This window comes from Rhinolophus ferrumequinum, chromosome 11, assembly GCF_004115265.2.
Source record: "Rhinolophus ferrumequinum isolate MPI-CBG mRhiFer1 chromosome 11, mRhiFer1_v1.p, whole genome shotgun sequence".
Lineage (NCBI taxonomy): Eukaryota > Metazoa > Chordata > Mammalia > Chiroptera > Rhinolophidae > Rhinolophus > Rhinolophus ferrumequinum.
The window spans coordinates 13,078,905-13,094,396 of NC_046294.1; the positions used below are offsets into that span (position 1 = coordinate 13,078,905).

At 35.7% G+C, this 15,492-nt stretch overlaps 2 protein-coding genes across 2 annotated transcripts; both read left to right on the plus strand.

The window, feature by feature from the left end:
• The first annotated feature begins 1,644 nt into the window (after positions 1-1,644).
• LOC117031171 (olfactory receptor 10AG1-like) lies at positions 1,645-2,589 on the plus strand. The gene has a single exon (XM_033121556.1). The coding sequence runs from the start codon at positions 1,645-1,647 to the stop codon at positions 2,587-2,589; it is 945 nt and encodes a 314-aa protein (XP_032977447.1).
• Positions 2,590-14,260: 11,671 nt separating this feature from the next.
• On the plus strand, positions 14,261-15,046 carry LOC117031040 (olfactory receptor 5W2). Its single transcript, XM_033121322.1, has one exon. The coding sequence runs from the start codon at positions 14,261-14,263 to the stop codon at positions 15,044-15,046; it is 786 nt and encodes a 261-aa protein (XP_032977213.1).
• Positions 15,047-15,492: the final 446 nt, after the last annotated feature.

Below are 15,492 nucleotides of genomic sequence, written 5' to 3' on the forward strand. Positions count from 1 at the left end.
TCTCTATTGACTTTCAAATTAGTTAACGCATAATATGGAAGTTACCTAGCACATACTGAAAACAATGAAGTAATGTGCTACTGATTCAAACAGTGAATGACAGACAAGAGTATAATTCTGAGAGACAGAGAGAGAGAGAAAGAGGAGAGGAAAGGAGAGGGGAGGGGAGGGGAGGGAAGGAAAGGAGGAGATATGCTAGATCTACACCAGGAGAAAGGGGGTGGAGGTTCAGCATTTTGAGTAGGAACCCATGCTTACACCTTGGGGACCATTCCAAAGAAGCAACCAATTTGACTCAATTGTAATTTATTTAAGAAGTTAGTTAATTTTTCACTTAAGTCCACATATACTTCTATAAGAACGTGACTTGTAATAAAGGGTTATCAAAAAGTTAGTAAATCATATTTTGTAGAACTAATATACTATGCATTGCATAGAAAGATGTACAGAATATCAGAAGCTTATAATCTAGTTATAACAATAAGAAATGTATATAATAAAGATGGGCAAACACACCAAACACACTCACATGCAGGAACACACACGTGCCTGCAAGAAAAAGATGGAATGGATGAAATGAGTTCAGCAGAATGGCAGCAATTAATGAGAATGTGGGTGATTTAGGAAAATCTCAGAGATGAGTTGTGGTTGATGTCTGTTATATAATACGTATGTGTGGGGTGCACATTTTAGTCAGAACTGCTTTTCTGAAGATAAATGCTAGACGAGCCTTCCTCTTTACCTCTTGAACCTTCCTGGACAGAAAGAGAGTTCCCTTTCTTCCTGTTGCAAAATATGAATGAAAATTGTGAGTGCTGATATCATAGATCTTACATTGAAATACACGATATTAAAGATTAAATAGGGGGTGGTCAGTTAGCTCAGGTGGTTAGAGCATGGTGCTCTTAACAACAAGGTTGCCGGTTCGATCCCCACATGGGTCACTGTGAGCTGTGCCCTCCACAACTAGATTGAGACAACTACTTGACTTGGAGCTGATGGGTCCTGGAAAAAGATTCTTAAAATAAATAAAACTTTTTTTAAAAAAAGAAAAAAAAGATTTAAAAACATCCCATACTATTTAATGGCCAGTTTATCAATTTTTTTTGTAATAAAATAGCCTGAATATCAAAGCTAAACAAGACTTTAAAAATACCACCAGAAAACCATCACTGTAAAAAATTAACTCTGCTCATTCCTAAACATTATTTTAGATGACCTACAATGTATTATTTCTGTAATGAAATTTAACATTGGATTCATAATAATCAGAAACAGAACTAAAAGGAGAGGAGAAAAACATGTCAGGAATCATTGTTACAATTAAACATAAATTCAGATTTTGAATTTTTAGGTGTCCAGATGAATGGTAAAATTATAATCACATATCTCATCAACAGAATAAAAAAATATAATAACCCATAGCAGAAACAAAAAGAAAAAGGGGATTTACTTTCTTACAGATACATTTAATAATAATAAAAATACACTTCAGCACACTTTTTACAGCACCTGGCAGTTATAGGTTCTGTTTTTACAGGCAATGGGAACAATCAGAAGGCATGACATTCTCATTTTATAAATAAGAAAACAAAAGCCAAGGAAAGTGGTGTAACTTGTACTTCCGATTAAATCATTCCGCAGATGAACTATAAAGAGAGGAAAGCAGAAGACAATGTGTCCACAGTGATGCAATTTGTACTCCTGGGATTTTCTGACCTTCCACAGCTCCAAGGGTTACTATTTGTGCTGTTCTCCATCATTTACATGATTATCTTAATTGGAAATAGTCTCATAATAATAATAACCAGGCTGGACATTGCACTACAGAAACCCATGTATTTTTTCCTGGCAAATTTTTTCTTCTTGGAAATCTGTTACGTGTCCGTCACTCTCCCTAGGATTCTGGTGAACCTTTGGACTCAGGATAGAATCATTTCTGTGCTGGACTGTGCCATCCAAATGTGCTTTGTCCTTATGCTGGGAGCCACTGAATGTTTCCTCCTGATGGTGATGGCCTATGACCGCTACGTGGCCGTTTGTAACCCTCTGCACTATCCTCTCGTCATGAACCAAAAGATGTGTACCAAATTGGCTGTTGGCTCCTGGATCAGTGGAATTCCAGTCCAGATAGGACAAACGTGCCAAATTTTTTCTCTACATTTCTGCGATTGCAATCAAATTAACCACTTCTTCTGTGACATACCCCCCATTCTCAAGCTAGCTTGTGGGGACACTTCTGTGCATGAGGTGTCGGTCTATGTCGTAGCTATTTTATTCGTTGCAGTCCCTTTTGTGTTGATACTTGCCTCTTACAGCAAAATCATTTTCACCATTCTGAGGTTGCCCACAGCCAGAGGACGGGCCAAAGTCTTCTCCACATGTTCTTCCCACCTGCTAGTTGTGGTTTTATTCTTTGGATCTGCTACCATTACCTACTTAAGGCCGAAATCCGATCATTCTGCAGGAATGGACAAACTGCTCTCTCTTTTCTATACCATAGTGACTCCCATGTTTAATCCCATGATATACAGCCTTAGGAACAAGGATGTTATTGCAGCTCTGAGAAAATTATTACTTAAAAAATAATGTGATGCGTGTAACTATAATTGTTGTAAATGCTTGCCACAGAGTTATCAGAGAAACATTTCAAATCTCTATATTCCCCTTTTAAGATGTTAACCGCTTCCAGCTTATGATGTACTTTTGCATACTTTTAAACACTAACCTACAATTTACTGTGCCTGGATATATATATATAGTAGGCCAATTTATCTAGCTGCAGTGCTCTATGTCTAAGGAAGAAGAATCCTGCCTCATGAGTAAAATAATAATGTGCGTCACATTTTCCATATAAAAACCAAAAACAGAATTCAATCTGTTAAGATTTTGGCTTAAATATACTAAGAAGTGTACAAGACTATTTACCTGAATGATTTCCTATATCTTCACACGTGTATTTGTTAGTGTTCTCGCATTCTATGGCACAGACACTGGCCAATAGCAGCTGAGTAATGAATGTTTGAATGAGTAATTACATGAGTGAATGGATAAATGAATATTGCTATGCCCTACCTCAGACTCCTGCCAAAACCTAGAGATTTTAGAGCATCCGTAAACATCAGGAGCATATTTATTTAACCTACTATGCATCCATGTGAAATTACTCCAATCATAATAGCTAAAGAAAAGCTTACATGACTTAGTTTTCTTCCTAATAACTTCCTGCAAAAACACATGATACAACAGAACATTCCTACGTGTCTCAGCCAGTTTGCTTGGCACATATTTCTATGTTCTCATTAGCAATTATGATCCTAAAGTAATTTGCTTTAAGTTATTTTATCTCTTTCCTAACTGTGCTTCAAACAACTACTCCCATGCCAAGTCATAGTTTTAAAAGGAAACATCATGAGCTTAAAAGTGAAGACAAATGTTAGAAGTTGTTTTCCAGATACCCAAAGCCCAGCACAGTTGCATATACATCGGGGTGCCTAAGCTTCCATGTCTGTAACCTTTTCTAATGTGTTTGAAATTATCAAACCTTTGCATGGTGTTATCAGGGAAAGTGAACATCTGTCAGCAGAACATTAATGCCTACCCTCCCAATTCCAGGTTCTCGAATCAGCAACTCACATTAAGAGATTGTTTAGTGCATCTGTCTCTGGGAACTTTCGTTAGCAGTTTTCTTGACACTTCTGCTGTTCTGTAGTTTTAGATAAATTGTACACCTGTGGATAAAACAATGTTGGCTCCTGCTGTATGTTTCACTTCATCAACCCATTACACCATCGATCATCTAACATGATTGACTACATTTATTTACTTATATATTTTATTCATGAAAGTATATAGGTGTATATTCCTTTACATTTAAGGTTTCATATAAGACTTTTATACCTGGTCATGATGAAGACCATCATGATGATGAGAAAAGTGATGATAAAGATTATGGTTATGATGGAGATAGTAATGGCAGCAGTTTATGTTTCTGAAATTTAGTAAAGCAGGAATCACAATGTTATAAAAACAGTCTGTCCCACGAGTTCAGATACCTGATTTTTCATCTTCTTTTTACCAAGTTCCTGAACAAGTCATCTAGTTACTTTCCTCACAGGGTTCTACAGGCAGATTACCTAACTAACACTGACGAGGTGATTCTTGATTGACAGATTTAAGGTTCCATTTCTGGAAGACCCAAAACTGTAACTAAGTTAAGTTTAAATTTAGTTATTTGGGAATTAGCATAAGCCACTCCATTTGGGGCCTCTTGTCTTTAACAATTCACAATTAATAAAATGGTGAAACCATAGTTTTTCTTGGGAAGTCTGGGATTATTACAAGGGTCAATTAATATCCACCTAGTATGGAGAAGCATTTGAAAAAGTTTAAAGGACCAGAAATTGAAGTGTTGGCTGGATTTCAGTATAATTCTTGGTGGAATGACTGGGTCTATTGTATTTTATATTCAGATTCGTAGAGATAATAATTATAGTGCTATTTTTGAGGAAAGAGACATTTCACAATATCAATTACCTAGAGGGGAAAACTTATTTGTTTACACATTAGAATTATTTTCTTTTCACTAATGTTTTATGTTTAGTTTTTTTTTAATGTGCTACTCAAATTTTTGCTCATCTAAATAGGAACTATGAACAGAGAAAAACCTTTGCTAATATTAAAGAAAATATTAATAATATGTATATCATTATAAAATCCACGGCAATTAACCTGTGTTAGGAGTATGACTTTATTTTTACAAATTTCCTTGAGATATTTGTATTTTCTTTTTTTAGTTCTCTATCCCTTACCTTCCCAATCTTTTAATTCACAAAGAATTAGAGTCTAGAAATTACTCTCTGGACTCATTTATCTGCTCTCCATTACCAGCAAATATAATTGAGGCTGACTGGAAAAAAACCTGTGACATGGTTTATAAAAACAGTCATCTGACTTTACATATAATTCTTGGGCTAGTCCATGGTTGCCAGCTAGGACTCCAGACATTTCTTGAAGTAAAGATTAAATATTATTCTCATGTATTTTTCTTTTTTCTGATGTTTATATTATATCAGTGTTCTGCATAGCAGCATTTTCTGTCTTCTGGCCACCGAATATATGGGAGATATGACTTGGTGAGCCATTACTGAAGACTTGCATTCTCTGTTATGTCAAAGTAGTGGTTTTAAAACATATATCATCAACTTATATATCTAATGAGAAAGAGAATATGGAATATTCCTGTCTGGATTCATTCTGCAGGAGCGGTGTCTCTTTCCTACCTTTCTCTGAGGCTATTGACATGTCATTTCCTTAATAATAGTAACACCTTTGGCATAATGTCCTCCTAAAGAAAATACTTGTGAAAATTAAGCAGAATTATCCATAAGAATGTAGTAGTGATTATATTTTACAAAAGCTTACTTCATCAAATAATTTTATGAGATGAAAAATGTTGTCCTTAGAGGATACAGAAAAGATTTTAACATAGTGACACTAAGCTATAAAATAGCATGAGAGCTGTTTTCTCTGAAATACAATTCCTAACACCCCCTCTATCCTGATTGTCTCATTCAATAAATCACCCTCTGCCAAAGGTGTAGTACATTTTAGAAATAAGAATTTAAGTTGTGGTAAATATATTCATAGTTCTTTTCAGAATTCTTGCTAGTGACTTGGAAGAGGGCCACATTAAATAGAGTTGTAAAAGAAGACTGGTTCTTAAGTGAAGATAAAAAGTACCATGTAAGCTAAAAAGTGGTAACGGCCACTGCTTTAGATGAACAATTTTATATATATATATATATAATTTTCATTACAATTATGTAGATATATAGCTATATAGATATAGCTTACATTATGTTACATATATACCATAGTATATCAAAATGTATACATACCATAGATCATCATATATAATATGATGCTATTATATATAATCATATATAATGCAGTGCTTATTTTGACATGATGGAGAATTTACACTAATGACAAGACCCATTCCCAAACAACACCAATTAAACGTCAAATCCACTTGAAACCATTTTCTTATTCACTTTGAATGGATTTTTGCTAGTGTAAAGCAGTAGTTCAGTATTTGTCATGTGCCTTGGTTGTCACAAATTATTGCTTGCTTCTGACCCACTAAGATCAGTGGATTCCATTTGATAATGTTTCATGAAATTTATTAAATCTTCAACTCATGTGTCCTATGTACATGTCACTTGATTTATGTCACTAAGGACCAATGGATTAGACAAGACAAAGTGAACATCTCCATTCACATAAAATGATCTGAGAGATGTAAACCAGCTCAGTATATACCAATCTACATCTTTGATCCCATAACCAACTAACTTTAGAGTTTGGGGATTTGAAATACTCAGCTTGTCAGCCTCCCTTCCAACTGAGTAGATGACTCAGTTCTTCCTAATGAGATTAATGTGGATGTCAGCAAGTGCTGTGTCTTTTTCTTCCATTTCCATTCATTCTTGGAAGGTTACAGAAGTCAAATCTAAGAACGGAAAAGTAAGAAAACCTAAGAAACTTGGGTGTCTGATGTCATTATTTTAAAAGCCCTGACTATCTACCCCATCTTCTGAATTGCTCAGACTACAAACGGCCATCTCAGTGCTGGTTTGTGTGAACAATAATCAGTCCATTTTCACTTCTTATATAGACTCTTGGACCATTGTCAGTGGTCTGTCTGGTGTGCATAATGACAATAATTCCTTATCTAAGGTTGTCTCTTTGGGGTTAAAAAAAAAATCATGGTTGTTTCATAAATACCCAAAATATAAATCAAAATCAAACATATATCTGAGCATACTAAAGCTACAGTACAAGACCTCACCAAGACAATTCTTATCTCTTTCAAAGTTTCAGATATTATTGATAGTGATAAAGTCATTTCACTTCTAAGAATACATAGTACTGGACTCTTCAAAAAGGCACTCACAGAAACTTCTATCTCCATTACCAATTTCAGGGTGCAGGCCTCAAAGAGCACCATAGTGATTTACTTAAACAAGTTCCAATTCAATTAAGTGAAACATGTTTCATTTCCATCATCAGTCAAACATGAAGGTGAATGGTAGGAAAGGGTCTGACTCCATTTTTGATGTTTGACTGATCACAGTCCCACCCCATCCTCTTCTGCTTCTGCTCATCTGGGCAAGTGCAAAGAAAAAAGAGAAAGAAAAAAGTGCTCTTCTTTTGGCCCACAGGTAGAGTGTTGTGAGCTGAATAATGGCCACAAAAGATATCAAGTCACAATTTCTGGAACATAAAAATATTACAAGAAAAGTTTCCTTGCAGATATTATTAAATTAAGTTCTTGAGATGGGAAGCTTATCCTCAATTGGGTGGGTTTTAAATGCAATTACAAATACCCTTATAAGAGGTAACTGGAGGGAGATTTAACACACACAGAAGAGGAGAATGCATGTAATTATGGAGGCAGAAATGCAAATGATGCAGATACAAGCCAAGGAATGCCAGCAATCACCAGAAGTTGGAAGAAGCAATGAATATATCCTCTCCTGGAGCCTCTGGAAGCAACACAGTCCTGCCAACAACTTGACTTTAGCCCCGTAAAACTGATTTCCACTTCCATCCTCCAGGCCCATAAGATAATAAAAGCAGGTGTTGCCTTAGCATTAAGTTCCGTGACAGCAGCCATGGGAAACTAATGCACATGGCAACCCTCATTCCAGCTCTACCCCCACCCTAACTACTATGAAAACCACAAGCCAATCTCTTTCCTTTGCTCTTTCAAACCATTTTTGAGCTTCTTCTCTCCCCAGAGAAGGGTGGCTCCTTCTTGGCATGTGCGATTTCATCAGTCTCAACATCCGAAACAAATTTTATGTACTAGGCAGGATCCATCTGACTCTGTGACTCGATCTCACAAAAAAGATGACTCAGCGGACGTTGGGACCAAGAGTCCAGTGGGTGGAACTGAGAGCCAAAAAAAGTTATTCCCTTGGAAACTGGGGATTTGCTTGGTTGTACTTCACAATTGCTATGGACCTCTTTACATCTTCCATTTTTAACATGTCTTAGCAAAATATCCTCTTTGTTTTGTTGGTTTTGATGAAGCAAATAGAGATGTCGGGATCCAATGTGGCAAGGAACTGAGGACAGCCTCTAGGAGGTGAGGGGACAGTCCTCCAGCTAATAACCAGCAAGGAAATGATGCCCTTCTTCTTAGAATAGCAAAGAAATGAATTTTGCCAACAACTTGAGTGTCCATGGAAATGAATCCTTCCCCAGTCAAGCATTCAGACGATACCCAGCCTCAGCCAAGGCTTTGATTGCAGCCTTGTGGAGGATCCAGCTAAACAGTACTCACACTTAACTGTACCCACAGACTGTAAGATGATAAATGTGTATGATTTAACCCTTTAAGTTTTTGGTAATTTATTATGCAGCAATAGATAGCTAATATAGATATCCTTTATCTGCTTGAGAAAGTTTCCTTTTCTTTTCTAATTCAATTAAATATTTTATTTTTAATGTGTATTGAATTTGTCACATAGTTTTTCGGCATCTATTCAGATAATCTTATGACTTTTCTTCTTTAATCTGTTAATATGTTTAAATAAATTTATTGATTTTCAAATATTAACCAACGTTGACTTTTGAAATAAATCCATCTTGGTGATATCATAAAGTCTTGACTATTCCTGTGTTTAGTGATTTGTTTATTGTTTGCTATATAGTGACTATATGAGAGAAGTTCCAGATGATTTCTCCCACCAAAGAGGGTCGGTCAATCATTCCTGTGATGAAGTTAAGGCTGATAAACTCAATCCAAGCATAAGCTGATCTGGGTAGGACCTTCTTTATGATTTTGGCAAGAAGCAGTGGACCTCCAGTTTACCCCTATTCCAAAGGCATGGCAACCCAGGGCTTTCACTTAAGAACTTGGGCTCTCTTTGTCTGTTCAACAAGAAGAGAACCATATAACTTCACTTACATGTGGGATATGGAACTGAAAGCAACACACAAACAAGACAAACAAACAAAAACTCATAGACACAGACAATAGTTTAGCAGTTAACAGAAGGTAAGGGGAGGGTGGTAGAAGAGGCTAAAGGGGGTCAAATATAAGGTGATAGAAGACCTGACTCTGGGTGGTGAACACACAATGCAATATACAGATGATGTACTATAGAAATGTATATTTGAAACCTATATAATTTTACTATCCAATGTCACCCCAATAAATTTAACAAAAATTTTTTTAAAAAGAAGAGAGTGTAAACATTTCCACTCTTGTGTTTCCGTGGTTTCTGGCTTATATCTTTCATCTTCTACCCCAAGCAAGTTTAGAAATTAGTAAATGTTGTGAAAGGAATTTTGCTGTGTGTTTCAGCCACACAAGTCTCCAATTTTGATACTCCAATCCTGTACAATCATCAAAATTACTGCAAGTTTCTCTGAGCTCAGCTGAAGCCCTCTTCCACAAGCCATACGTGTATTCTTTGATGCCAGATTGCCTCGATTTTCAGAGAAATGTGGTCAATGATTGTCAACGTCAAATATATACATGTATATAAAATCTCAAAAGGTTATTCTTCTACTGTATATACCAACACAACCAGTTGATAAGACAAAGCTGAGTTTGTTACTTACCTTAGTAAGGGAGAACACCACTTCACAGAGTATTGGCTGTTTCTAGGGAGAAGGGCAGGAGGCAAGGAAAGAATTTAAGAATTGAAAGTTTGGTTTAAGGTGGATCTTTCAAAGCAAGGGTTTGATTAAGATTAGCTAGAGATCAAGAGACAGCAGTCCTGGCTGGTGGAAACAAGAAGACAAGGATATTGTGGTGAGACATTCAAAGAATTTAGTAAACTGTCTGTTGATGTTTTCTGTTGAAGAGTCCAGGGATTGTTCAGGAAATTTCTGTAATGAGCAATCAAAACATTTCCCAGGGAAAAACAAAAACAAAAAAAAAACCTCCTGGTGAAAATTAAGTCATGCTAATGAAAACAGAATAATAGCGAAGTCATGTTAATGTAGACAGCAAGGTATGGTTTTAGTTCTTAGTTTCTTGCTTGAAAATGGAAGTTAACAGTTTCTATTGTATGTGATAACTGCAATTTACATTTTGTTTCTCTTAGAAGTTCTCAGTGGGAGCAAAAAACTGCTAATAGTCATCACATTCTACCTCAAGTGGAAGGTTTTTGGACAGTTGATGTTTTCAAAGTAAGTAACAGAGGCTATTAAATTGTGTGTGTATATATATATATAATTTCTTTCATCTCTCAGCAGCATCCATACATGGGAGATGTCTAATCAGTTGTCTACAAAGTTTTGTAGTTTTTCTGATATCAGATAATATAAAATCAGATGTAGAAAAGCAATTTCTTCTGCAGTGCAATCTTTGTAAATTCAAATCTAGAACTGACAGCCAATATCACACTTGCCATATACCAGCTGATCTGGTGTTAAAAAGTTAAATTTCAACTGTATGTGTATGCCTCACAGCTGTGCTTTTCTAGAACACTTGAATAATGAGTACAGTTAGCTAATTCTGTTAAGAGAGGTCCCCTTCATCCTGTCTTGCCGCCCACCTCTCCTGGATACCACCAGGGACATTCTGAATCACACTAAAGAGTGGAGCAAAGTCCCAGGAAGTATGCAAAGATTGAAAGTGATCTTCCACAGATGCAATGGTACTGTAACTGGGGAGAATAGTCCCTTTTTACAACAGACTTAGAGGTTTGAACCCCTCTGCCCACAGGTTGTGAGATCATTCAATTAGTGGTAGGTTATTACTTGCCTCTCTGAAGACTAGGAGTAGGGGAAGAGAATGGGTATTTTTAATATTTAGTGGGAGAAATTCTAAATAAATGTATTTTTAAATGTAAATTGTAAAGGAAACATATTCAGAAAATTAGTTTTATGTAGTAAAGTTTTCAAACATTTCTCAAATTATTTCATTACCATCATTAACATAGTAAGCAAAAAATTTGTTAAATTCTCAGTATGACCATATTATGCTAAAATGACTCATTTTTGCTAAAAGAGTTAACTTGCATTTCACCAACTCTGTCCTTAAACTGTCCTAAATGACAAAATAAGTTCACTCTTGTGTGCATGCAGGTAGAAGGAACACACTGCAAATCAAGGGGAAAAAGAAATTGAGATTGGAGCTCATTGTAATGGAGAGTTCCTGAATATTTATAACTTCCACAGTGGATTGAAGAGAAATTCTTGCCCTTAGAAATAAAACTGAAGTTGTCTGATCATTTTTCAGTCTTGACTTAAGAGTGGATCTTTGCATTGGATATAATTTGTAACAAGATTCCCTCTAAGATTCTGCGAATATGGGAGTCATTAATTTTATGCAGTGCAGAACAAAATGTAGAGTCTATAATTAGTGGAGTGCCACAAATTATAACTAACCCTTAAATGTCATTGTTTTAGTGAAACTGTCACACACAGTATATATAGGACTAATTATGTTGATGATGAGAACTTGTGTTTACTAACCGGGATGGCTCTGCCATTCCCTTGCTGCTCTCTGACATAAGATGCTCATCTGTAAGTCCTTCCATCTTCGCAGAGCACCTGCTGATACCAACTCCTACAGAACCCTCCACAGGGCTCATCCTTCAATACCATGAGGAAAAAAAATTTTGAAATAATTTAAATGGCAATAATTACATTTTTAAATATTTGAGTTATTTGCAAGGAACCTCCACAACAAAGGAGGTCCTTTGCAGGATTCCAAGTGTCATTAAAAACAACCCCAACATTACTGAGAGTGAAAACTGCCTCTTCAAATTAACATTAACAGCACTTCTATTATAATTACCAATGTGATTTTAGAAAACAATTCACAATGGCAATAACCCTGCTAATTATTCCCCAGGTGTCCATTGGAAATGAGCATGTTTGGTGGGATTCTTCAAATGTTTGGTCCCCAAATGACATGAGAATGCATAAAACTTATTAATTATATTGGTGAAATTCTCATCTAGGTAAGTGGAAAACAGTCCTTTCTTTGGTAAGTAGTTTCTGTAGTTACTAGACTGGCTTTAATGGTACAAAAATAGGCTTTTATTGATATTAGAGCAAGACCTATTGATTTGTATCTAAGTAGCTGAGAAATGACATTTATCAGTTAGTATTATACCCACAAAGCAATCTATGTCATGTCACACTTTCTTATATACTTTCTACAGGGATTTAAAACACTTTTTGTTTAAACAAGCTTTTTTGTTACAGGTAAGAGAACTGAAGCATGGCTGGCTACCTGATAGTTTCAATTAATTTATTTTCTACCCTAGGATTGTTTTTTGTTATATATTTGGGAAGAATTTAGTGAATCATAGTATTTTGATTGGATCTTTTTGTTCATTCTTTTTTAAAGCAAGAATGCAAAATTAGGGTGAAGGAGAATGTTACAAAATAAGAAGACACAAAAAGAATGAATAAAGAAGTTGGAAGTAGTTGAGGAGAAGTCTATTTGAGTTTTATTAGATTTTCTCATGGACTAGGCAATATAGATTCAAGGTAACTGAGGTATACCTTAAAAATAGTTTGCAGTTTTCTTCCTGCCATAGATCAATCTGGTAACAACAGTGAAGCATTAAAGCTCATCTTTTGCTAAAGTTGTTTCTGTATTCTTGGGGGAATGTACAGAATCAGAAATAGAATTAATGACATGTATGCGTAACACCAAAATCTAAAGGCAATACCTTCAGAGATTTAAGTCCCAAATGCTACCTGGTAAAATAACTATGCCATCTGCCCATTGTTCAGTTACCGAAGACCTACTCACCTCAGGTAGGTTTCTAGGGCCAAATTTAAGACTTCAAGGAAGAAAAACTTACCTTTTAAGAAAAAAAAAGATTTGTAAATGAATTATTTTACTCTTGCTTACTCAATTTAATGACCTCAGCAATTTAATGGCCAAAAATATTTTCTTCTCATAACTGGAAAATCTGTCTGAATTTATTAGGATTCACAACATAGCATTTTAATTATTTTATTTTGGTTCCCAGGAAAGCATTTACACCTTTTTATCATTGGGCAAGTATAGGAGAGTTTAAGGAGAGTTACCTTTAAGGAAAGTTTTCTTTTATTTTCCTTTTGATTTATTTCAAAAATAACGTAGGTACCACGTTACAAATAACAACATGTGCATATTCATGTTCATATGAAACATATGCCATATTTACTTAGGTTTAAAAAAAGCCATTACCTATGTTCTTTTCTCATAAATCAATAGAAACAAACATACATGCAAACTCACACCATACACATAAATACACACACACACACACATACACACACACACGGAGAGAAGCCTATACAGCTCAGAAGCATTCATTGCCCATCACCCCATTTACTTTTTAAAATATAGAAGTCCATTTAAAATCCAAAGGGACGCAGATTTATGTTAATTTCTGTTGCTTTTACTTCTTCTTAGCTCTTTGACTGTTCAAGAGACTCCTCTTTTGGCACCAGATCATCCACGAATAGGTGATGAGTATTTTGGCAAAAGTATAATGAATTTCCAGAGAAAAATTCAATAATACTGATTTCATGATTACTAAATACTGAAGAGAACACAGACCAGAATCAGTAGCATAATTTTCATTATTATTAGTGTGTGATATGCTTATTGTTTCTAAAACTGATACAAAAATCTTTTAAACCAATCATATTTTTTGAGAAACATAAAAAATGATCATTTTTTGTGTCCACGTGAATACTTATAATAACAGAAAATATTAGAGTAATAATAGAAAAGACTTAGTCCTATATATAACAGCGTTGTGTCTCTAACACTGATATTTGTTCATATTATTATGAAGACTTAATGAGATATCATTTTATCCAAATCTCTTCCTTGATACAAGGTAAGTAATGGTCTTACCAGAGAAACTAAAGAGCTCGCAGAAAGTGACAAACGTCCTGAGTGACATAGAGATTTAGATCCCCAGTTTATCAGATGCCTATACAAGATATCTTTTTTATTATTGCCATAGAGATAACAATGCCTCTTTAAAGAGTGACACAGGACCACGTAATTTTCTATGAAAAGATAATTTCAGAAATAAATTATGTTCTTCTTTGCAGATATTTTGTGGCTGTCAGAAGAGTTACACATGCATCTATCATTTTCTCAGAAGTTTAGACAATAAAGTAGAAAAATGGATAAAGGAAATTGCTCCTCCTTGACTGGATTCATTTTCGTGGGAATTACTAATGACCCTGGGATGAAAGTGTCCCTATTACCATGTTTCTGGTTGTTTATGTCATCAGTCGTCTGGCCAATCTTGGAATGATCATTCTAATTAGAATGGATTCCCAGCTGCACACACCAATGTACTACTTCCTCAGCCACCTCTCCTTCAGTGACCCCTGCTATTCCACAGCCATTGGGCCTAAGATGCTGGTGGACCTATTTGCCGAGAGCAAATCAATCCCCTTCTCTGGCTGTGTTCTGCAATTTTTTATTTTCTGTGCCTTTGCAGATTCGGAGTGTCTGCTGCTGGCGGTGATGGCCTTTGATCGGTACAAAGCCATCAGCGACCCGTTGCTCTACGCGGTCAACATGTCCAGCAGGAGGTGCTCCCTGCTCATGACTGGGGTTTACATGATGGGGATGGCAGATGCTCTGGTCCACACGACATTAGCATTCCGCTTATGTTTCTGTGGGTCGAATGAGATTAACCATTTCTTCTGCGATGTCCCACCTCTCCTTTTGCTATCTTGCTCAGATACTGAAGTCAACGAATTGGTGATATTCACCATTTTTGGCTTCATTGAACTGAGCTCCATTTCAGGAGTTCTTGTGTCTTATTGTTATATTATTCTATCAGTTTTGAAGATTCACTCCGCTGAGGGGAGGTTCAAAGCTTTCTCCACCTGCACCTCTCACTTAACTGCTGTGGCAATTTTCCATGGAACTCTGCTTTTCATGTATTTCAGGCCAAGTTCTGCCTACTCCCTAGATCAAGACAAAAATGACCTCATTGTTCTACACCCTTGTGATTCCCATGTTAAACCCTCTGATCTATAGCCTACGGAACAAGGACATGAAAAAGGTGCTGGAAAAACTGAAAACTAAAAGGTGTTCTTAAATATTTGTACTATACATGCACACACACTGATACACATGCAGTGTTTGTTGTTTTTGTAAAATTATATTGCATGATACAAGAGAAACAAAGTTGTCTCAAATACTTTATTTTAATAAATGAGCATTTGTTCTAAAGTTCAATGTTAAGAAATGTTGCTGTTCCTCCAAACATGTCATGTTTCATTATGTCAAGAGTTTCTATATGGCACTTCCTCTTTGTGGATCACTTTCCTGACTTTTCTAATTTTGCTTAATTTTTATTTGTTCATTCTTTCATTCAAACATTATTGTGTTTACACTAAGAGTCATTGCATGTTTACTGAGAGATCTTTGAGCATTTAGGTCCTTTATATTTTATTTTACATCTGGTAGCTTCTATATGAATG

What these genes read in the sequence shown, in the direction of transcription:
- LOC117031171 (XM_033121556.1), top strand. Translation starts at nt 1,645, where the DNA reads ATGAACTATAAAGAGAGGAAAGCAGAAGACAATGTGTCCACAGTGATG.
- LOC117031040 (XM_033121322.1), top strand. Translation starts at nt 14,261, where the DNA reads ATGTTTCTGGTTGTTTATGTCATCAGTCGTCTGGCCAATCTTGGAATG.